The sequence below is a fragment of the Seriola dumerili genome, unplaced genomic scaffold (genome assembly GCF_002260705.1).
Source record: "Seriola dumerili isolate Sdu_G_001 unplaced genomic scaffold, Sdu_1.0 BDQW01000291.1, whole genome shotgun sequence".
Taxonomy (NCBI): domain Eukaryota; kingdom Metazoa; phylum Chordata; class Actinopteri; order Carangiformes; family Carangidae; genus Seriola; species Seriola dumerili.
The window spans coordinates 261,260-284,398 of NW_019174546.1; the positions used below are offsets into that span (position 1 = coordinate 261,260).

The 23,139-nt window shown below is 38.7% G+C and overlaps 3 protein-coding genes across 3 annotated transcripts; 2 read left to right on the forward strand and 1 right to left on the reverse strand.

Annotated features, from left to right (window-relative positions):
* The first annotated feature begins 1,439 nt into the window (after positions 1 to 1,439).
* On the forward strand, positions 1,440 to 10,510 carry LOC111231262 (leukotriene B4 receptor 1-like). The gene is made up of 5 exons (XM_022758310.1): positions 1,440 to 1,597; positions 4,834 to 5,429; positions 7,538 to 7,738; positions 7,851 to 7,894; positions 8,742 to 10,510. Exons 2-5 carry the CDS (start codon positions 4,851 to 4,853, stop codon positions 8,998 to 9,000), a joined length of 1,083 nt encoding a protein of 360 aa, XP_022614031.1. The 5' UTR covers positions 1,440 to 1,597; positions 4,834 to 4,850; the 3' UTR covers positions 9,001 to 10,510.
* A 2,734-nt stretch (positions 10,511 to 13,244) lies between these two features.
* sdr39u1 (short chain dehydrogenase/reductase family 39U member 1) lies at positions 13,245 to 17,162 on the forward strand. The gene is made up of 6 exons (XM_022758326.1): positions 13,245 to 13,362; positions 14,424 to 14,530; positions 14,655 to 14,737; positions 15,125 to 15,246; positions 15,348 to 15,500; positions 16,351 to 17,162. Exons 1-6 carry the CDS (start codon positions 13,347 to 13,349, stop codon positions 16,776 to 16,778), a joined length of 909 nt encoding a protein of 302 aa, XP_022614047.1. The 5' UTR covers positions 13,245 to 13,346; the 3' UTR covers positions 16,779 to 17,162.
* A 102-nt stretch (positions 17,163 to 17,264) lies between these two features.
* mettl17 (methyltransferase like 17) lies at positions 17,265 to 22,927 on the reverse strand. Its single transcript, XM_022758325.1, has 14 exons — positions 22,752 to 22,927; positions 21,871 to 22,012; positions 21,603 to 21,752; positions 21,405 to 21,492; positions 20,872 to 20,953; positions 20,575 to 20,648; positions 20,399 to 20,493; positions 20,209 to 20,279; positions 19,637 to 19,744; positions 19,354 to 19,422; positions 19,170 to 19,220; positions 18,974 to 19,066; positions 18,130 to 18,326; positions 17,265 to 17,564 (listed from the first exon to the last, which is right to left on the reverse strand). Exons 1-14 carry the CDS (start codon positions 22,818 to 22,820, stop codon positions 17,471 to 17,473), a joined length of 1,383 nt encoding a protein of 460 aa, XP_022614046.1. The 5' UTR covers positions 22,821 to 22,927; the 3' UTR covers positions 17,265 to 17,470.
* Positions 22,928 to 23,139: the final 212 nt, after the last annotated feature.

A 23,139-nucleotide genomic window follows, 5' to 3' on the forward strand; every position in this document is an offset into this window, starting at 1 on the left:
CAACAGCTGTTGAGATATTTCAATCTGGACCAAAGTGGTGTGGGGGATTGATGCCAGGAAAGTAAACCACACCCTCCCTTTTCTCCCACTAGACGAGATGTGGCAAGAAGTGATAAAGTCTTAGACAAGTACAGAGTATTTTCTATAAACTACCTCAAAGAGTAATATTACTAACAGTACCGGGTGTATGTCTCTGGAAAACAAGCTACGTTAGTAATGCCCCAGAGGTAGTAGCCAAAGTCTGTGACTAAATATAATATTCATGTCAGTATATCAATCTATATCTATAATATAATATTCATGTCACTATATCAATCTATATCTATATCTTGTCCTTTGCTTTTTTTTTTTAAATCCCTTGGAAGATGCTGACTTCCACTGCTAGTACTGATGTCTTAATGTAGCACAACCAAGCATACACAACACAATGGTTGGATTATTACATTTTTAACCACTTTGTCCACTAAATAATCTTTGTAACTGTATAACATAGCTGTACTAATTTACCAACTTACAACATGTCCGGGACTGAGATGCTCTGGACTTATATTTTTAGCCACACTAGTTCTGAGGCACTATGTACAGTAAGTCAATGTCGGCCTGTCAGTCAGTCCACAGCTTTGGTCCAGACTGAGATATGCCTACAACCATAGGACAGACTGACACAAAACTGTTTACAGACATTCGCGATCTCCTGAAGAGGAATCCCAATAACTTTGACGACCCCCTGACTTTTAGTTCGAGCAGCTTTTGATAATGAACCATTTTAGTGTCATAATATTTGTAGTATGTGTTGAAAGTAGAAACTATTCCCTGGTATTTGATCAAACTGCTATAATGTGAGCAAGAATCCAAGAAGACATCAGACTGGGAATTACTCTCAAGTGTGATCTTAAACATTTCCTCAGAAAAATTTAAGTTCCATTTAAGCTTCTCTATGGCCAACAGATCACAGATAATTATCAGATAAAGTTGTTTGCCCCGTTCTTGTCTGTAAGTGTGAAGCTGCATTAATGTGAATGATGTCACTGAACAAGGGTGTGCATGTTTAGCAAACTTTAATTGGAAGGATGGAAGTCCTGGAGCTTCTTCTTTGTGGAAACCAACATTCCTGTAAGTGTTAGACTTGTATGAACTAGTGAGTTTTTGTGTGTGTCAACTAACTGTTCCTTCACATTATGCAAGAATTATTGACTCACAGAAAATGAAAAGTGCCTCTGGACACAGAAGATATAGATTTTAATACGTGATGCTGGGACATGTTTTCAAGAAGAATGCATTTTTGTTAACAAAAAAGTCCATTATGTATACAGTGATATAGCACAGACTCTTTCCACAAGATGCTCATATATAGAGAAGAATACCGAGCACTGAAGTCAATGAGCGTTTTAAGGAAGGACACACCTCTGTGCCTCCTTCTCTTGAACCACAGCATGTTGCAGCCTGTGAGGGAGGATGTGATTCAGTTTGTAATGGGCTGAGCTAACAGAGACAAGGAAGAAGAGAAACACTGTAAGAGCTGGACAGAGCAGAGAGCAGCAGTGGGATATTTGAATCTGACACACATCACAGAGAGAGACATCAAGTTCCAGGAAAGGTCAGTCACTCTTGAACTTCTCAATACCTTGATTTTCAACTTCTTATTGACGTTTTGCTTCAGTCGTTCAGATTTTTCTCCATTTCCATTTTCTATCTTAAAATAATAATTGACTTTTCTTGACTTGATTATTTACACATAGCAGAGTTATTACAAATCTGTGACTCATTATCTTAATACTTGTGGACTAAAGGCTAATCCATCATTCTTACTTTACTGGCAAACAGAGTTTTGGGCAGGAACAAGCGGTTTGCGGAGTCATGTTAATTTTCAGACTTTTTTAAAAAATGTCTCAAGTTTTGTTTTGTTGACTTTGCTGTAATTTACAGTAAAAGTACCATGACTTTATTCCCATTTATCAGTTTCTCTTGCACATACTTTTACAGTCCTTTTTCCAACTTTTTTTTTCTTCTTCCTGCACTGTCCATTACAACAGTATGTTTATGTGGTATATCCATTGCAATATTAGGTCATAAATTGCGGATTCTTGTGTGTTTTCCTGATCTGACAGTTAGCACGGTCGCCTCTTGGTTGGAAAAGATTCAGGACACCTGGTTTTATGAAAAACTTCAGTTTTCTTGTAAAGCTGTAATTCCTGAGACACAGTGCTTTCACCTGACAGCATCATTGTGTTGCTTAGACTGGGCTTTCTGTTGCATTTCTCTCCAGTGATGTAAGCCTGGCATTGATTCACGATGTTTACTCGTTCAATCTCGTATAAAGCTATAAGGGGAAAATAAACAGTTGGCTTTAGCGGGACCAGAGCAAAGGAATTATGACTTAAACAGGAAATAAAAACTTGATGATGTTCTCACATGGGTTAAACACGGTTTTGGGTTTATCATACTGTGATATGAAAAGTTTCTGAACCAATGACTGTCTCTCTGTATCAATCACGTCTAATATTTCTATTATGATCGGCATATACAAGTCAGGGATACATACAGGGATGTGTTTTTCATTAAAGGTCAACCTTCTGTGACCCCTGCACTCTGTGGGACAAGTTTCCATGTGAAAGGACAGTGAGAAAGACTCCAAAGAAAAGAGAGAAACTAGGACAAGAAACAACAACAACAAAAAAATAAATAAAAAATCGAAGTGAATCAAAGATGCTCTGGTTTGACGCAGTACTGCAAATGTTTGGCATGTCATAGCATGCTGCCTCTATATTCGAGCTACACTGTTGGCTGCATGGTCTGTTGTGAATATTTTAGAGGCTGCGTCAGGGTGGCGGCTAGAATTAGTGGGCAAATGTCTCTTCAGTTTCTGTTTCACTATATTTCCTAGAATGTAGCAATCTTTGACAAGTAAGCATGCTCAGACATCTGACAATTAAGATTCGATCAGATTAAATTTAAAAGTCTATATTGTCCTCGAGGGGCAATTTGGTTTTCAACAGTAGTCTGTTTCTTTATCCCTTTTACCACATCTTGTCATCATTCACAGTTAGAAATCATTTCCTTCAAGAGGAAATAGATTTTGTACTGAATGTTCCTGTTAACTTTAAAGAAGAGTGATGCAATGTCAATTCTCATCACACACACACACACACACACACACACGTATCAGTGATATGTGAGGACAGTGAGAACAAAAGAGAAGAGAGCTCAGATTATCAGTCTCAACCATGGTCTCCACCTGCCTTTTTTCTTTTTTTTTTTTTTTTTTAAAAACAAACACTTTTTGTATATTGGTTGTGTGGTGTGTGTCTATACTTCATCATAGATATGATCAGTGTTGAAATCAGGTCCGTGCATCTGTTTGCATACACAGCAAAATCACTAGTGATGGTGAGGTTAGATAGTTATGTTTGCAAGACAAGAAACTGAAGGGGATATACTATCATGCCTACCAGCATCTGTCTGTTTATCTCTGCCCCAGTAATGCAGTGATAAATAGGTTATTAACAGAGGGAAGTAAAACTGGTTCCATGCAGAAGCCCATTTCTTCCACTTGTAAAAATAATCCACCATATTTGTGTGTGTTTTTTTTTACCTATTACCTAATTAGATGGTAAATCATAATTATAAGACAGTATGTCATAATTTTGCAAAGAATCTTTGGTATTTCAAGATTACAACAACTCATAATTATGAAATACAGATCTTATGATTCTGAGATAAAGTAAGAAATAAATATTCCTCATAATTATGAAAATTCAGTGAGCTTCCACTGAATGAGAATTTAGAAAGTTTATCAAACTTTTGATCTTGCTCACTCACCCCATCTATACTAAATGACTAGGATACTATATCCCATTTAGGTAACATTTGTATCTGTTAAGTATCAAATCCCTAAAAGAATAGTTAAACAATTTGAGAAATGTATTAAACACTAATTCCTCTAAAAACTAAATTACTAAGCTGCTAATAATAACTAATTATTGAATTTGACAGGTGTATTTTTTCACTTTGCACACAACCGAGGTAGCTTCCTTCTGTTAGCCTTCATGCCAGGCTAAGCTAATCACCTCCTTACTAAAACTCTGTACTTCACACACAGATATTGGAGTTATATGAATCTTCTCATCTCACTCTATTTAAGAAAGCAGATAAATGTTTTTTCTGCAGAGCTGACCAACTCTTACAGGACAGAAAGTGGTAAATTTGAGGGTGATGCTCAGCCCAGCTAAGCTAAGCTAAACTCACGACTAAATGCACTTAAAAACTGCACTTGGACTAGTCATGAGAAAGGCAACCACGAGTTTGTCAAACTCTGGATATTTAGAGAATATAGAAGAGTGCAATTGAAACCGAATTTTAATGCAAGACATAGTTGCAAGCTTTTGCAGTTATAAATAGTAGTAAACCATTAATAAAGGGTCAATTACTAATAGGTAAATGGATTCTGGTCCAGATGTCCTGCAGAACATTTCCAGGGGGCAGGCAGTCAAACAGTCCATTGGAGAGCTAAGGATTTTCCACAACCTGGCAACCCAAAAGTTGTTTTATTAATTACTTATCATTGATCTATAAAAGCATGTGTAAACAATTAAGAAAGCCATTAATTACAGCTCATGAATCTTCTATAAATGGTGCCTTATCAGAAAGTGATATTAATGTAATGTAAAACGAATGTGGTCTAATACAACAGTAGCCTACTGCAATAAATCCTGTCCTCATATCATCTTCAGTTTTTGATGAAAAGTGTGAGAGGTGTTGATTCGACTGTAAACTGGCAGCAGAGTGTAGATTAGCATCCTGTGTTAGGTTCTAACTTTGTCTCTCGTCCTCAAGGTGATCACTCCCCCAGCATGACACCGCCCACTTTTATCAACGTGACTAACAGAACAACTACCGAAAACCCTGAGGATGACAGTGTTGTGAGCAATGACTTCTCCACGACCATGGGTGCCCTCATCCTTGGCTTGGTCTTCCTCCTGGGCGTCCCTGGCAACTTCTTCATCGTCTGGAGCATCCTGGCACGCATCCGACGACGCTCAGTCACCACCATCCTCATCCTCAACCTGGCGTGCGCTGATGGATTCCTCATGATCCTCACCATCTTCTTCATTATATACCTGGCCATGCAGACATGGATCTTTGGTAACACCATGTGTAAAGGCATGTTCTACCTGTGCAACGCCAACATGTACGCGTCCATCTTTCTGATCACACTGATGAGTGTGCACAGGCTGGTGGCTGTGGTGTTTCCAAGGAGACTGTCCTCCATAGCCAGCAAGAAGATTGTGAGGAGGGTGATTGTAGCCATGTGGATACTGGTCGGGGTCATTTCTATTCCGTCACTGGTGTTTCGGGACGTGAGAGACGACACCGATGAGCGGGGTAAAATAAGACTGGTGTGCGCGCCCAATCACACCCTTCCTACACATGTAAGTAGACGATAGAGCTAACAACTATCATGTTATTAACCTAATTGTTTCCTTGACTAATCAATTAAATGTATGCGCAAAACTAGAACGTCTGAAGCTCTTTTATGCCAGCATGGACAAGGAGTTCAGTTAAGAACTTCTTCTTAAATCCTGATTTGAACTGTTACAATTCAACGACAAGTCCATCCGCTGATGATGATCATGAGATGTAATCAAAAGCTCCAGAAGGGGCAGTAAATTGACCTTGTGTTGAGACTGTTGGCCACTGCTGGCCACATCAAAGCAGCAGAAACAAGTTGTGAACACACTGACGAATCATCACCCTTAAGTTGATATTTTGCACATGTATTTACTTAGACATCCCAGAAGTTACAGAGCAACATTAGCATTCATTTAAAGTCATTTTTTCAGCCTTTTTTCACATTGTCATTTTTCACAATTAATTTGTATCATAACAACATTATCATATAGGGCTGAAAGATATGAAAAAAAGAGTCTCAGCTCACTGTTTCGCTGTCTGGTCCGTAACTTCATTTTTTTGTGCTGCAGACAGTAGAGAAAAAGCTAAAAACCCACTGTACCCTGCCTGCTCAGCACCAAACAGCAGACAGACACACTTAACAACTAGCTGCTGAACATAGTGGAGCTAGACATTTCCCTCAGGATGGTAGAGACCAAACCAGAGCTGAAACACACAGGTGTAATTAATCATTTTAATAAAGGCTGCATTACAGTTACGTGTTCCAGTTCTAGGCTCCTGGTATTGTGCAGGCAGGGCCACTGGCATCACTTACACTTACTAATCCAATTGTTAATGCTATCTGTTCCACCTGTGCTTTTCTGCCATGAGGTGCCAAAATGTTTGCAGAAAAAAAATATCTGTTGGACTTAAAGGTTCTGGAAACGATCACTAGGTGTCGCACTAGATCACCAGCATTTCAGACCAAAAACAAATGATCCGTCGACTACACTTTGACAGCTGGCCACCAACCGATAGCAACATTCACCGAACACATTCATAACATCGATAACAGCAAGTTAGCTAACTTTATCATGGCTACTGTAGCCTGACACGAATGAAAACACACAAAACAGTATGTAGCCAATAAGTTACTTACACACTGCAAAGAAAATCCAGTTCTGAGTGAAGTTGGAGCCCGTTAGCAGCTTGTGAGATTCAGCCACAGGAATGACTGTTGTGACGGTCCACCGACCCTACAGGGATTAGTCCCCACGGTCAGTCCATCAGTTCCCTGCCAGAGAACTTTTTGGACACAAATGTGGTTTCTTCAGTGAAGGAAATTCTGTAAGGTAGCTTTCACCTGAGGGCTGTGGACTGCACCGGTTATCGTGCTTGGGGGTGGTCCCTGTGTGTTTATAAATGAGGGGAGGGCCAACTGTTGGAATAGGAGCCAGTCACATGCACTTACATGAACGCGCCGCCGTCCTGGGTACTAAAACAAAAAGAACAAAGAACTTCTCTGCTCAGGACATTACTCCATATTTTTTGCATAGAAAATAGTTGTTTGTTGATATTTAACCTTTGCCATCAGAATAACTGAAAAAAAATACTACCATAGAACAATGCTACATATATTAACTTTGTTTCTTTCCTTTGCTACTTTGTTTAATCTTTCTTTCTTGAATGAACACATAAAGATGTGTTAAAGTATGTTTTTCATGCTTCTGTATGGGTGGAACAAACAAGTATTTCCATTGTTCAGTCATCTGCTGATTTAAAAAAAAAAAAAAAAAAAAATGTAAGCAATTTATCACTTGGTTTTATGAAATGACCAAAAAATAGTGGAAAAAAATGGAAATCACAATTTCTTGTTGTTTGAGGTGAAATCTTCAAATGTCTTGTTCGGTCTGACCAAAAGTTCAGTGGTTTTCAGCTTGCTATGATATACCACAAAGAGAAGCAGCCGATTCTTCCAGTTGAGAAGCTGGAAATGGACAAACTGTAACATTTTAAACAAACTACAACTACTCATTTCAACTCTTCTGACGTCTTGTTCTTTCTTGTTTTGACAGATCCATTCATGTCTGCTGAAACACACGTTATCGTTTTTGTGAGCACATCTGTTTTTCTATCCTCCCGTGTGCAGGTACGTTTTCAGTATGCCTTTGAGACAGTGACAGGATTCATCCTTCCTTACGCAATCATCATAACCAGCTACGTCCTCATCCTGAGACGCCTGAGGCAGACCAAGTTCCAGCGAAAGGTCCGCAGTGAGAAACTCATCCTGGCTATTGTGGTGATGTTTGGCGCTTTCTGGCTGCCGTACCACGTTGTCAACATGATACAGGTGTGTGAGGGCATGTTCGCGGTGTCGTTTATCACATGAAATCTGTTCACATTTCTGCATTTCTCAACAGTGTGACCCTTCGAATGAACACCATGTTTTTGTTTTGTGTAAGGTTGCGGCCGAGTGGTACGAAATTGGTTCGAGCACAAGAGAAGTGTGAGTAAAACAAAAGATTTTCACCTCTTGAACAAAATTATTTTCACTGACAGTTGGTACTTTTAGAGATTCACAAAACCAAGACTCTAAAATGTTATACATTATGTTTTGCCCAATGTCACACGGTTAGCTTTTGCACAATTATTGTTTGCAACATTCTTACAAGCACAAATGCAAACAACTCATCCTGTTTGGTTATGTATTTCTTAAACTAAATGCCTGTTGATCATTTTTTCATGGTTGATATGAAGATCAGTTGTTTTACTGAGAGAATTTCATGACTTTTAATATATTAAAAAACCTGTCTGGAAATTCTTATGAGGAATAAATTTTACTTTGTTGCCAACATTGTGAACACTAAAGCTTTTTATATTTGGCAAATTCAACAGTATTTGTAGTCATTTTGTGTTTCTTTGTAGTTTGTGGTTATTTCTTGTCCCTTGTTTTAGTTTTGTGTCTCTCTGTAGCCTTTTCGCTTCTGATTGTACTTGTTTTGTGTCTGTTTATAGTCGTGAGGTTACTTTGTGCCTCTTTGTGATCATTTTGTGTGTCTTTTTGGCCCCTTTGCAACTGTTTAGTGTTGTGTTTGTGTAGTCATTCAGTGATATTTTTTTAGGTGAAAGCCCCTTAACTTTGGGGCCCCTGGGCCTGTCCCAGTGAGCCTGTTGAGTAATCAATCCATGGATATACTGTATTTATACAGTATTTATTCATAATTTGAGAAGAAGATGTTTAAAGTTAAGCTCCCAACAATGCAGCCAAACTTCAACATCATTTTTCTCAATCCCTAAATATAGCATTTGTTTTAGTTGATGCTGTGGTCTGAAATGTCTCTGTTTATCTGCAGATTGGAACACATCTCGAAGTCCAGTCGTGCGGTGACCTCAGCTTTGGCTTTCATCAGCAGCTGCGCCAATCCCGTCCTCTACACCTTCGCTGGGAAGTCCTACATAAAGCAGAACGGCTTCGCCTTCATGGCTAAGCTCTTTGAGGGTATATCGGAACAAACAGGAAACAAAAAGAGTCGGTCCATGGGTAAAGACACTGTGGGAACCAGTATTGTTGATTCCAGCACAGGGTGTAACTCTGTACAAAATGGGAGATGAGGTTTGAATGAAACATGCCAAACTACATGTGGAGTGTGCAGATTTAGGTTAAAGCAAGATTTGAGCCTGATTTTGCTGTGCTTAAATACAGACAAACCCAAAGCACCAGCTCAGAGCTGAACATTCAAATTTTGTTTTGCGGATAGTTTGACTGGAAGTCGGTGGTCCAGCCACAAGAAATGATACTCTATGTACCTGACCTGTATATCAGAACTGTCATTTGTATTTTATTCCATTTTGTGGCACATACAGAGAATAACACTTGGAAAATGAAAACAATTTAAAATAACTAATAACTACAACATACAGTACAGTACCTTGGGAAGCAATTGCAAACTTTACTTTAAATCCTGCTCTTCAGCATTTATATGCAGTATGTAAATATTTCATAAATGGTTTACAACACAGTAAAATGTCATTTTACACAGCAATAAATGACATTTTCAGATATTTAGAATGTAGGGCTACAGTATTTGCCCACAATTATAACTATGGGCACATATTTTGTATTATTACCACTGTATTGTACTATATTGTCAGTTATGTTTGTACAGCAGCCTCCACTCTTGGGTGTCCACAGGAGTTATTGACAAATTAATTATATCTGCCTACTACATTATAGTGTCACACACTATTACAAGTTTTTTTTGTATTCTTATTTTTTATATTACCTAAAACTGCTAGATAGGGGAACTTAAAATGTTTCTGGCCCTTCAGAAAAATGACATGCATTTGCAACTTATCTGTACAGTCTTGTTTTAGGCCAAAGAGATTCCTCAACCACTTATTTTCTTTTAGCCAATCAGTACTACGAATTTCATCATAACACGAATGACACATTCACTCTTGAAATACTTGTCTTGGAGGGTAGATCACTTTTTCCTCTTTGAAGTGTCAATACCTGGACTATGACATGTTGCAAAAGTTCTGAACCAACTTTATGGGCAAACTGCCACCCAGTTTTCCACTAGACTGGGCAAGTGTACATAACATGATCGTAAATGAAATCTTGGAGGCACAAACTGTCTCCATTTTAATTTATTTTCTGTATGTCAGTTTGTCAATGAGAATTTAAGTTTTATCATTTCATATTTTGATTCAATTTCATAACACAGTAATGACAATTGTTACCAGTTGTCCACTGATGTATTGCTTTTAAAAGCACTGTACTACAAGTTTTTTTTTTTAATCCTCAAAGATTTTCTATTTATGCCTCTGATTTAGTGTTTTATTGTGCAAGTCAGACCTTTAAATGGTACCTCTGATTAGGATTTTACTTCTCTATACACAGTCAGAAGTTGCATTAATCGCATCTAAAAAAAATAAATAAAAATCAGCCAGCCTCACGATCTTTGAATGTAGATTGCACTAGATACCCAGCTTTGCACATAAAAGGTTAAAAATGTTAACCGCTTAAAGATTTGATACGTTTGCTCAGCTATGTTTTCATTGATGCCTAAAGCAGCTACATTTTTTCTATCATGACTGTCAATAAAGTGTTACTGTGCCACTTTTCAGGCTTACTAGTTACCAATATCCCACCAAACACCACACCCACACATTTCTCCACTTTACCACCTCTGATTTGCAAATGAATTCAATACACAGTTTAACACTTTCAGCTTTATTGAGCAATGAATTTCACAGTCCATACATTGTCACAAGATTACACTCAGTGGCCACTTTACTTCATTGTAGAGTATAATTCAATTCGTACAACATCTCTGCCATAATTTTTACATTTATGAAATTCTAAATGGACAGATTAATATCCCTGAAGTTTAACTGACCTGGTGTTACACTGTGATGATTAAGTGTTACCTTAATGTTTTGAGCAGTGTATATCCAGTACCGGCTCTGAAATCCAAAAAGAAAACACAACAGGTTAGTCTCAACTTGCAATATGATGAGCACCATACTACTATCTGTACTGTCAAACCCATCAGTGCAGTGAAAGAATAATCATGAGGTTCAGGTGAAACACGGACTCACATGCAACTCATCATCAAGGTTTGACTGTATAAAAGTGGCTTTGAGGTGCAGATCAGAAGTCCCCACAATAGCCCCCCCCCTCCCCCTGCAACGAGTGTAAATGATGCCTGGCAATATTACACTCAAGTCCTGCACAGCAGAACCAATTATCCCAAATTCGATCATTTCTGATTATTGACTAATGAATTAATTCTGAAACAGGCCACATTCTGCACAATGAGTACTACTCCCCTAAATATAAAGGAAAACATTGTACTATTTACACATTAGTCTGCAGATTCAAATACAATGTACTGTTAGAGATTAAACAAGTGGTTTCCATCCCGTTTGCCTTGCAACCCCCTTTTGAAAAAACAGTATGGAGTTGAGGCCCTTTGTCACATGCTTCAGATTTGAATTATCATTTCCGCTATAGATACATTTCCTGCAAATTCTCAGCAGATAGTTTCAACTAATTTATTGTTTAAGGCCCAAAGTGGAGCTAAAACTAGCTCACATTTCACAATAAGTTTAACAGAGTGCCTTTAAAATTGTACTTAAGTACAACACATGAGAAAATGTTCGTATTTTCTAACGGTGAAAGTAATTCATAAAATAGGCATTTAAACCCAGCACACCTGATGGTTCATTTAGATACTAATTTCGTCATTTTAACCCAAAGGCACCGTTTACTCGGATGCATCCTTCTATCTCCAGCTGTAAACTTCAGCTCATTAGTAACAGAAAAAAACCCCACGAGGTCGGCTGAAGCAGCAAGCTAACAATGATAATCTGTGCGGAAACAACCGCAACAAACAGCCACCGGCGGACACATAAATACACCAGCTGCAATGTTATCAAAGTAATTAGCTACAAATCGCCAACAAGTACCGTGGATGAAGCTTAACACGTGCTGGTTTCCATCTCTCCGCCGACACACGACCGACCTCCACCACCGCAACAAGGAAGAGAGGCCGCTAATGAGGCTGAGGCTCAATTTATCTCTTTATCAAAACCACGTGTTTGCTGTCCTTCGTCACAAAACAGCTTCCAGAAAACTTCCGGGTCTGCTGCAGAATAAAATAATTAAACTAATACTTATAATCTTTTGATCAAACATGCATTATAATCACTACATTTCATTCTCAGAGCAGTTTTATTCTAGTGACTGTGTCGGTATTAGTGAATTATAAAACTTATATCAACAAACATACGGATATCATTCAGCAGCTGGAGGGTCATTGCTGTGCACACAAACATGTTTCTAAACTAATAAAATATATACATAATTGATCAAATATACAAATAATTGTTAAAAATGTATCAAATAAAACATACACGATTGTCCTTCATAATATTGTTAGACCTTAGCTTTGGTGTTGTTGTACCTTATATTCCCCCCTTTTTGATTTATTGTGTATTTTGTTTGTAGCGTTTTGTTTGGTCTGTGATTATACTGGCAGCTGAATTTCCTTTATGTTATAGCTGTTTTTATCATGCTGTGAACCATTAACCAAACTGTACAAAAATATATCAATTAAAATGATTTACAATAAAACAGATAAATAAAAAAGATGTATTTATACTTATTAAATATATACACAATGAAGTAAAAATTCAACTTGATTAAGTAGATTACAGTTGTTGTCAGTTTTACATCTCTGATCCCTGAGTTCAAGGATGAATCACTGAATGGGCCGATCGAGCACAGGCCCAGGCCCCCCAAGGAGTCTGGGGGCCCCTGGATCAGAGCCTCATATGAACTGACATTAACATTTCTTGTTGGAAAGTCATTTAAGACTAAGAGACACAAAAATTAGTTTAAAAAAAAAAACATGCTAAACAACTACAAAGAGATGCAAAATAGGCACAAAGAGCGCAACATGAGTATGCCTTGACAAAAAATGATGATATAGAAATGCAAAATAACCCCATAAAGAGACAGAAAGAGAGTTTAATAGATGCAAAATGACCACACAGAGACAGTTAACGACCAAAAAGGTACACAAAAAGAGTATCAACAGACACAAAACAACTAAAAGTATTTACAAAAGAACCACAAGGGAAAACAAAACGACATAGATTCCCTAAATGAATACACGACTTTAGTAAGTAAATATTTAGAGACAACTGACTGCAGTTTAAATAAACCCGTGATTGAATGTCACCTGTTATTTTAAAACACATTCCCATATAGAGCTCCTTTTAAACTACAAAGTGACGTAACTGGTAGCAGAAGTTACGGAAATCCTCTTGGTCCAAAAGGGCTAAAACGCAACTCACTGACATAACACAGAGCGGTGCAGCCATAAAGATACGGTGTAACGTGCAACGACGTTGTTATTTAATTACGATTGGACTGTAATTCGGTGACCATGAGAGTCTTAATAGGTATGTACGTTTTCTAAAGAATTACATCTTTTTTTTTTTATAAAGTGGTTCGGAAAGGTCAATGTGACATAACGCTACCTGCTAGCTTTTAGCATTGCAATCGTAAAGGCATAAAGTGAGCCTTGTGCATCTAAGTTTCGTGTGCATTATGTTTACCCAGAAGATTACAGTAAAAACACCGTGCCAGCTATGTGATTAAACCTAGAAAACTGCCACCTCGTGGGTTAACTGTTAAACAAAGCTTAGATTGATAAAGTAATGCACAAGTCCTGTTTTGTAAGCATGTGCATTGCGCATGCGCACTGCTCTGGCTATCAGGCGCTTTCAATGTGACAATAGAAAGGATATTTACATTTAAAAATATACTGACAACTATTTCTATTATTTTGTGCGTCTCATTTGTATCAGTGAGAGTAGACTTAGCACCACAAACCACATCCTCTAAATCTGACCATTACTTTCATGAAGGTAGCATTTATCACAGGAGTGTGTGTTGTATTAGACGGCATTAGTTTTAAGTTTTAGTTTTAGTTAGGTGTACCTAAAGATTGATTTCAAGGTCCTCAGTATACAAAGGCCTTAATGGGCAAGGACCATGCTACATTGCTAACGCCCTGATTAACTATGTACCCTTGAGAACACTGAGGTCATCCACTGCTGCTTCATTGAAGGTTCCCAGCAACAGCCATAGGAAAATTGGGGATGCAGACTTTGACAGTTACAGCTATTCATTATTTTATCTAATTTTACATCAATGTTTTTGATGTTTTTCATTTTAGATTAATGCTTTTAACAATGTTCAGTTCATTTTATGTCTTTTCTTTTCATGTGAAGCACTTGGTGCATGTCGTCTCTTTATTATAAAGTACTTTGTGCTACATTTCTTGCATGAAAGGTGCTAAACAAATAAAGTTTAATATAATCATTATTATTATTATTATTAATGGAAACTGGTGTGTATAATATTTACTAATATTAGTAAGGAATATAACTTAATTTTCTCTCAGATCTATTGTAACTGATAACTGATGGATTCTATGTGCATCTTGTCTTCCTTGCAGGAGGGGGATCTGGTTTTGTGGGCCGTGAGCTGACTCGTCTGCTCAGAGATAAAGGTCACGAGGTCACAGTGATATCTCGCCAGCCTGGTCCAGGGAAAATAACATGGGTGTGATCTTTGTTTAATTCAGAGTAATGGTAAAACAGCAGGGAATGGGGTTCGTTTATGAGCTCCTGACTCACCTCTGTGACTAATGAGATACCATTAACTGTACTCATCTGTGCTCCTGCAGGGCGAATTGGAGTCCAGCGGCCTCCCACCTTGTGAAGGCGCCGTCAACTTGGCTGGAGAGAATCTCATGAACCCGCTGCGATGGTGAACAACTACAGATTTTCATTTCTCAGATCCTAAGCTGACCCATTCAAGTTGGTTGGTTTCATCTGACTAACAGTTAAAAACCCATATATATAGTTACTATCAAAATGCATATGATGAGGAAAAGTATAAATTCCTGAAATCTGAAAAGCTGGAACCAGCAAATGTACAGCACTTTTGCTTCCAAAAATGGACTAAAACATTAGTAGACTATCAACTAATTGTTAAGCTCTAAAAATAAGCAGAGCCTGAGTGACAACCCCATATAGCTGCACTGTTAAACATGTAGTGTTAATCACAGCTTGGATTTTCTCAGTAACTAACACAAATAGATGTTTATTGTAGCTGGATTTCAATCTGCTGATCTGTTGTTACTTTTGCTTCCAGGTGGAACGAAAGCTATAAAAAAGATTTGTTCTCCAGTCGCATTGATACTACAAAAGCTCTGGCTCAAGCCATTGCTGCCTCCCCCAGCCCCCCTCACTCCTGGGTGCTGGTATCAGGTGTAGGTGAGTCTTTGCCTAATGACAAAAACTCAAAGTTCTCATATGCTGCTCGGAGCAAAGCTGTTGTAAATTTCCCTCTTTGATTTTTTTTTTTATGTCCACAGCTTGTTACCAACCCAGTCTGACAGCTAAGTACACAGAAGACAGTCAGTGGACACCATTTGACCTCCTCTCCAAACTCGTCAAAGAGTGGGAGGCCTCAGCACTTCTGCCTGAGACTGTGGCACAAAACACCAAGCAAGTCGTCATCAGGCCTGGTAAGTAGAAACTGCATTTTTACAGACTAAAAATTCTGAAAGTGAACATTAATGCCCATAAAGGGTTATTGCAACTTCAGAAAGTTTTACATTGTTTTCATGTTTATCAAAAACAGGCTGGTTTGTGACATGAGATTGACAGGAAAAGGTGTATTTCGGTGATTTCACCTTCTCTGGAAGGAGTTCTTGCTCACTGTCGTTTGAGAGTAGTTGATATATTGTTCTTAGATTTAAAAGTCTCATTTCTCTTATGTCCCAAATTTTGATTTGGTGTACCTGCAGGGTCTTGAGTGATTAGACTCTCCTGTTTGTCTGATATCATGGGTTTGACATTACAATAATCTACACAACCACATATTGGATGATTTCTGTTCTGATCTCATGTGCCACAATTGCCTAGAATGAGAAAAACTCTAGACAAAACATCAAAATAATAACATAAGCATTCATCCCCATGCAAAAACCTACAACCCTCCCTTGTGCTCTTTCATCCTATCTACCACCACCCCTCCTCCTTTCTTTGCAATTTCCCCCAAGGTTATCCATCAGATGACAAACACAATAACATTACACATAGTTTAATATTTTAATTAATTTAATGATTTCAGTCAACATAACTTTCAATTAAAGTAATTAAAAACCATAGTGAGTATCTACATCCAAAAACTGTTATTAATATTTCCTGTAAGATGATAACTGTACATCAGAAATATCAATAACTTCACTGTATCTTAGAAAAACAAGGAATCAAAAATTAAAAGTACTAAAAGTACTAAAAGTACTAAAAGGCGGTTTTGTATCGCTAATTTAAATACATTGCCTTGTTGTCCTTCCTCCCTCCCTCCACCAGGGGCAGTGCTGGGTCGCGATGGTGGCGCTATGAAGCAAATGCTGCTGCCCTTCTGGCTCGGCCTCGGGGGCACTCTGGGGTCAGGGAGCCAGCCGTTCCCATGGATCCACGTCTCGGACCTGGCAGGAATCATCGCCCACGCCCTGGAGCCCCCCACCGACACTCCCTCCCCTTCACAGCAGGTGTTTAATGGAGTCGCACCCGCGCTGAACACCAACTACGAGTTCACTAAAGAACTGGGCCGGGTTCTGAGGCGGCCCACCATTTTTCCCGTGCCAGGCTTCGTCATGAACGCCCTGATGGGCTCTGAGAGGGCGGTCGTCCTCACCCAGGGACAGAAAGTCGTACCACAGAGGACTTTAGAGGCTGGATTTCAGTACAAGTACCCGGACTTGAGCTCAGCCCTGAAGGAGATTGTTGGGAGTTAACAGATTTTAGAGGAACATGTGCTGACTTAATAAATTCTGTAAAGATGCCTTCATACTTACTGTATCATATATAAAACAAAAGAAACAAGGATCACAAATGGGTAGACGACACGTTTCTGTAAATCTCACATTCTTCAGATCTAAGGACTGCTCGGAAGATGTTTATGTGAGGATGCAATTGTTCAAGCTAAAATCTGTCTGACAGAGCAGGACGTCTTTGGCAAACCACTGAAACACACCTTCTTTGATCAATGCCCAAACCTCAGTGTAATCGTTTAAGCAATAGAAAGTAATGAAGATCAGTGGCTCTTGGCTTTTGGGATTCTTTCAATAAAGTGATGATATTTATCCAGATGGAGGAGAATACAGGTGAATGTCATGAGGTCCTTTTTCTCCATTTTGAGACATTTTACACTTCAAATTGAGGTCCAAGATGATGGTCTGTTAAAGGTGGTGCACAATAAGCTGGGTAAAGTACAGCAAGACAAAACTGTGACTTTTTATTGAAATAATCTTGATTACCACACAATAGCTGTTCAGTGAGTCAGTATTTTACCAGTTCCCGTAAGGAGGTGCAGTTGTTTTGTATCAGCTGATGATTCCTTGGAGGTCAGTCTTATCTCAGTTTTACGGTGTATTCCATTATCTCAGAAGTGTAAAAAAAAAAAAAAAATCACTTCCTCCCTGAATCATCACTCTGAATCACTCTGGACGTCTTCCTGGAAATTCTGAGTGACTGGCAGCCGATCTCCCCAGTCACTGCTGCGGGCACACCGGTACATATCTCTGATCAAAGAAAATGAAAATGCAATTTTCAGGCAAATCAAGAGAACCCATAATCGGAACAAAAAAGCAAGACAACGAATGTGATCGTAGCACAGGGCACTGCAAACTACCGAAAAGCAAACGCTGGCAGTGAATGTCAGGATAGATCCGCAGTTTTTATTTTTTTAACATATTCTTTGCTCAGCTAGTTAATCAAAATGTTAGACTGTTTAATTCAGGAAAACCTCTCGCATGTCTGCTTGTGTTTAAACAAGATGTAACATCTGAGAAGCTCGGCTTGAACTGGCATGTTTGTACCTGTGAACTCAGGTACTGTATTGGCACTACTATTATAAAAAAACCCAGGCTTAATGACCACTTGCATAAAAGTTTTCAAAGAAAACTGAAAGAAAAATATTGGTTTAAATCTAATATTCAATATTATCAATAAGATAGTGCTGTTGTACTTTCTTTGGACCTTCACACTGATTTAGAAAAGTGCAATGCCCCCCCCCTAATGTATCAGAAGAATGCTGCTGCTGATGATAATGGGGTTTTGACGGTATGTGTGGTGCAGGACCTTTACCTGCTGTGTTTTCGAGCCGTCACCACCGTGTGTTGTAGTTGTCCGTCGGTGCAGCACATCTGACAGTGGACGTGTCTCGTTCTGCGCAGCACCGGTGCGATCAGCCGGGCCCAGTCCACACCCTCTGTTTCTGCCTCCGCTGGTCCACTGCGACTCAGAATCAGGTAACTGAACTTCTCTATCTGACGGTCATTGTGCTGGAAAAAGGAAATAACTTTATCATAGCTGTATTACATACCCAGCCAAAAAAAAATAAATAAATAAAATGGGTAAATTTAGGAAAACAAATAAGTTAATAAAAATAAAAGAGGAAGAAATTTATATATATATAAATTTATCTTATCAATATTATTTTGTATAATAATTTTCTGGATCCTCTTTCATCTCATATCAAATAGTTTTGCTAGATTCCTCAGCATTTTATTTATTATCTCCATTTTGTAGATTTCATTTTTTTTTTATTTTCATAGAATTAATTTATATTTTCTGCCTTCTGCGAGTAACTGATACAACTGTGATTTAACCTGTAATTTAAATAAAACACACTTGTGCACAGTAAATAGGGTAGAGACATAAGCATGAGCGTGATGATACCCTGACTGAGCAAAGACAACAGCTCCGCCTACAGATGCTTTACACTTATTGACAGATTATTTGACAAATATACAAAAGTATGAAGAATCCTATATTAAGTTTTTTAAAAATTGCACCAAAACTTAACACCTTGAGTTAGGATTTATTTTGTCAAACTTTTTATTTTCTGAGGTCAAGAATGAATGAAGTTTCATGCTTGACGAACTGATGTTTGCTTTTAATTAAAGGAATACATGGAGTTTAGTCTCACCCCGGGCAGAGGCAGAGGTTGGTACAGCTGCTGGAAGTTGCAGGGGACGGTCAGCTTTCCGGCCAGTTTAGGACACATCAGTTCATGAGGACACTAGAAAACCCAAACAATAGAGAGAAGGTCCCATAAAGCCGCGACGCTCCTGACTGAAAGTATGGCAAGACAATTTTGAAAAGCAGCCGGGACTTAAACGTACTGGAGCAAACACTGAGGCTGGTCTGGAGTCATGGACCGTCTTCTCTTGTTTCTGGAGTTAAAAGAACTGTAAGTAAACAGTCTGATTCCAGTGTTATCAGCGTCAAGTCATCTCCACAACAGCACTTATCAAACACCCCTATCAGGATTTTAAAAGTGTCATCTTATCTACCGCATTTGAATACCTTTAATAAAGTGTCTCTGGCTTCCATTAGAATCTGATGGCCATCTTTGGTCCCATTTTCCACCAGCACCTGTAAAAAAAACAAAACAAAAAAAACAAAAAAAAAACACATATATAAATATCATTAAATAAGACAGGTACCAGAAAAGTTTTCAAGACAAATTGTAATGTATAAACAAAATGTCTCCAACTTAGTATATATTTCACTTACTCTGCAATGATAGAAAACTGACAGTAAACTACACATCATCTAAACGACAAGTTTTGTCACTACTTCAACCAACCAGATACGAGCTCGTCTTTCTCCACAGAGTGAACACTGCCTCTTCTCGCTCCTTCGCATTGGGAAGCTCTGACAGGGTAAAAGCCGCGACCACCAAATCAAACTGCACCTGAAAGAAGGAACGCAGCACTATCACGGCTCCTTGTCCCCAAGCTGTGGAAACTAGCACTGCTCTGACTAACAACCTGGTTTGTCATTTATTTATTCAAATAAATTAAAATAAATAAATACAAATGGGTTTGGAAGCACAAAAAACAAATCATGTGTTTGAGGGATTTTTGTTGAGAAAGATCACCACTGCACCATCAGAAATAGCAACAGTTTCTTAGTCACTCCAGCTGCCATTATCATACATATTAGATGCATCTGGGTAATAATGACTGTAGACGAACGATTCATGTGTCTTGGTGTGATCATTCAGAAAGAAGGAAAGAAGTGTCTATTTTGTCACATATACAGCAAGAATCTGAGTCTGAATAAATTGAAAGCTAGAACATATGTGTTCTGAAGAAACTCGCTGAAAACAGAATGGGTTTTTTCTGCTGCTGAAATAAAAACAGAGGGCGTACTTGCCTTAGGAGAGACAGGGAGGAACTGTCTGAAATAGACGTGTTTGATGAGAGGTTGAGCTCTTTCATCATCACCTGCTCAGCAACACACACACACACACACACACACACACAAAAAATGCCCCGATTGTCAGATTCAATATTTCACAAAAATGTAACAAATCTGAATTAAAATGACGTATTTGTGTGTCCACCTTTGAGAAGTCGTTCTGCCAGAATGTTCATTGGCCCAGAGCTGTCCACACACACCATCTCCTTCAAAGAGCCGGCCCAGCACGAGTGTGACGCCCTGCGGGAGAAAGAGAGAGAGAGAGGCTGAATTTATAGTCTTGTAAAACATGAAAACTCTCTTTATGTGTTGTACACTAACCAGACAACTGTCCCCAGCCCCGAACCGAAATCCAGGAGGGACTGAGGGGCAAAAGAGAGATCCCTCTTCTTTATCTGGAATGATAGAAAAACATCATCATCTAGGACATAAAATGCCAGAAATTTGACCTACCAACACATTCATTTGTTTTATCCTCCTTTATTTTGTCATTTTTCAAAGTTTTACCACTTTAAGTGTAAAAAACTGTTTTAGTGCGATGTGGGTGAACTGACTCTTAAAGAGAAGCCCTGGCATCATCATGTGGGTTAACCTTATATCCTCACCACGTGCTCGTACCTCATTCAGAGCTCTCCTCACAGCCGCGTAGCCTCCGGCCAGCCGAGCCGCCATGTACACCACGCCTGACTCTTCATCATACCTGAAACACAGACAGTGAGCTGTATATAAACGCATCTACATCTCAAGGCTCAAACAAGAGAAATCACCAGTTACTAGTTCCATGTAATGTACCCATAAACCTGTCGCTCCATCTCTGGCTTTGTTTGAAGCCTGATTCACTGGCATCACATTGTTATGCTTTGAAAGTCAATTTCAAGACTTTAGAGTCAACACGATAACAAAAACAAAATCAGTTTTGGTTTACCTTAAGGCTATAAAAATGTTTAAAGTTTTAAATATTTATCAGAACTTGCGCATATCAGATCTATATCTTGTGTACATAAGCTGTATAAAAGGATGCTCTTCCTCCACTTGAAAATTTGTGGATCGAGCAGGGAGCATTTGTGAGCACACCAATAATTTGATAAAGACAATAAATTAATTGATGTTCTCCATTTATCAAAGAAAGTGTAGATAAAAGCAACTGTTACTTCATGGGGGTCCAGTGATACGTTGTTCTTCTGAGCTCTGAAAACACTTTCCTCCTGATTCGGTCTTCCAGCGCTTCCTCATCTATATCTGCAATGTAAAGCACGTTTCCTTTTCCTCCAGCTGCTGCATCATACAATCTCTTTACAGTTGATACAATCCTCTTTCAGTTTTGGATTTATACGGCATGTCACACCCACCTCCTCTCTTCTCCATCGCTTTCTCCCAAAGCTCTTTCTCCAGGCTCACAGCTTTCTTTCGCAGAGTCACATCCTCAACTGCTCGTTTTCTGCTCCACAGTAAGTTTGTGAGCTTGCGAGTGCGTTCAGTCAGCCGAAGCACCTGAGCACCTACAGGCGGAGGGATTCAAGAGTCGCACAGCATTTTGACCATATTCATTTAAGGACCAGTGATGCTGCAGAAATATTTGGCATATCAACTGATAGCCACAATCACAAGTAAACTTACTGTGAATAATGGACCGTGCAGCCGTCTGGAGTTCCTCAGGTAGGTGCAGAGTTTTCAGGTTGGTCACACCTGGGTGCTTCCTGTGCGGTTCTCCTTTTAGGAAATCTACCTGAGACTGTGGTTGGGCAGCAGTGCTCATTCCCTAAGGATAAATAAAGAAACTCTTTAAATTGTAGTGAGTTGATAGTATCCAACCTCCTTCAGGTCTAAGATTAAAGCAAACTAATATACAAGAGAGACCAATTGATTTGGTATTCGATTTAAAATCTGTACTCCATTTAAACCCATTTTATTTCTGATTTCTTCACTTATTAACTAGGATTTGTGGCCACTTTATCTATACACATTTTTGGGTGTATACTCATATTCTTTTCAATACATATACTGTATTAAATGAAGTTATCTGTATTACCCACACATACACCTGCATATGAAGACTAGTAGATTACTAAAATCAACAGCACAATTCCAAAAAACTCACCAACAAAATTATGTCATTGTGTTTCTGAAGATTGTTTTTTTTTGATCGATTATATCTTTAGTTAGTTGTTCAGTGACTGGATTCAGCAGATACACATCGTTTTAACAAATAACTGATTCAGACTGTGAAGTTGTTTTTTTGCACTCAAATGTACATAAATAAATACGCAGACTAGGAGCTGAAAGGGTAAGAAGATGTTTCTCGACGCCAGCCTTTCAAATGGTGTCACATTAAACAGAGAAAACATAAATGTATTTAAAAAAAGACAGTTGATAGATTAATGAATAAGAATATTATGTTAAATGCCCTGAACGTGACAAATTGTTTATTTAATCCGTCCTGTTAGAGAGTTTACGTGTTTGACCTACATGGTAAAGATGCTGCGTTCCTTGACACTCACCCTGCACATCATCTTCAGGACTCCCGCTCTCTGGCAGAGGACACTGGCACTGTAGCTCCGTGATGCCATGTCCTTGGTGTCTGAACTGTATTTAAAAAGCTGTATTTTTAAATTTAACTTTCATCCACACCACGACGAGCACGGGAGCACCACATTAGCCTCTCACCAATCCTTCAACAAAATAACTCCGACCATGGCTTAAAGCGGAACCCTTGGTACCGAAGGTCTGTTCCCTGTTAAGAGGACATACAAGAGCGCTCACTCTGCGCTTATTTTCGGGCACAGTCGACGCTTTCCGATGTGTGTCTAACTTTTCATAGATTTCACATGGAAATTATATAGACTAAAATAAGCGAAAGCCAAACCTAACGTTAGGATATTTGTGATT

Coding starts and splice junctions, on each gene's coding strand:
- LOC111231262 (XM_022758310.1), top strand. CDS start 4,851: ATGACACCGCCCACTTTTATCAACGTGACTAACAGAACAACTACCGAA. Junction 5,430..7,537: donor ATCACACCCTTCCTACACAT/GTAAGTAGACGA, acceptor TCCCGTGTGCAG/GTACGTTTTCAGTATGCCTT. Junction 7,739..7,850: donor ACGTTGTCAACATGATACAG/GTGTGTGAGGGC, acceptor GTTTTGTGTAAG/GTTGCGGCCGAGTGGTACGA.
- sdr39u1 (XM_022758326.1), top strand. Junction 14,738..15,124: donor CTCATGAACCCGCTGCGATG/GTGAACAACTAC, acceptor TTTTGCTTCCAG/GTGGAACGAAAGCTATAAAA. Junction 15,501..16,350: donor GCAAGTCGTCATCAGGCCTG/GTAAGTAGAAAC, acceptor TCCCTCCACCAG/GGGCAGTGCTGGGTCGCGAT.
- mettl17 (XM_022758325.1), bottom strand. CDS start 22,820: ATGGCATCACGGAGCTACAGTGCCAGTGTCCTCTGCCAGAGAGCGGGA. Junction 21,753..21,870: donor TGCACGGTCCATTATTCACA/GTAAGTTTACTT, acceptor CTCCGCCTGTAG/GTGCTCAGGTGCTTCGGCTG. Junction 19,221..19,353: donor CCAGAGACACTTTATTAAAG/GTATTCAAATGC, acceptor TTTTAACTCCAG/AAACAAGAGAAGACGGTCCA.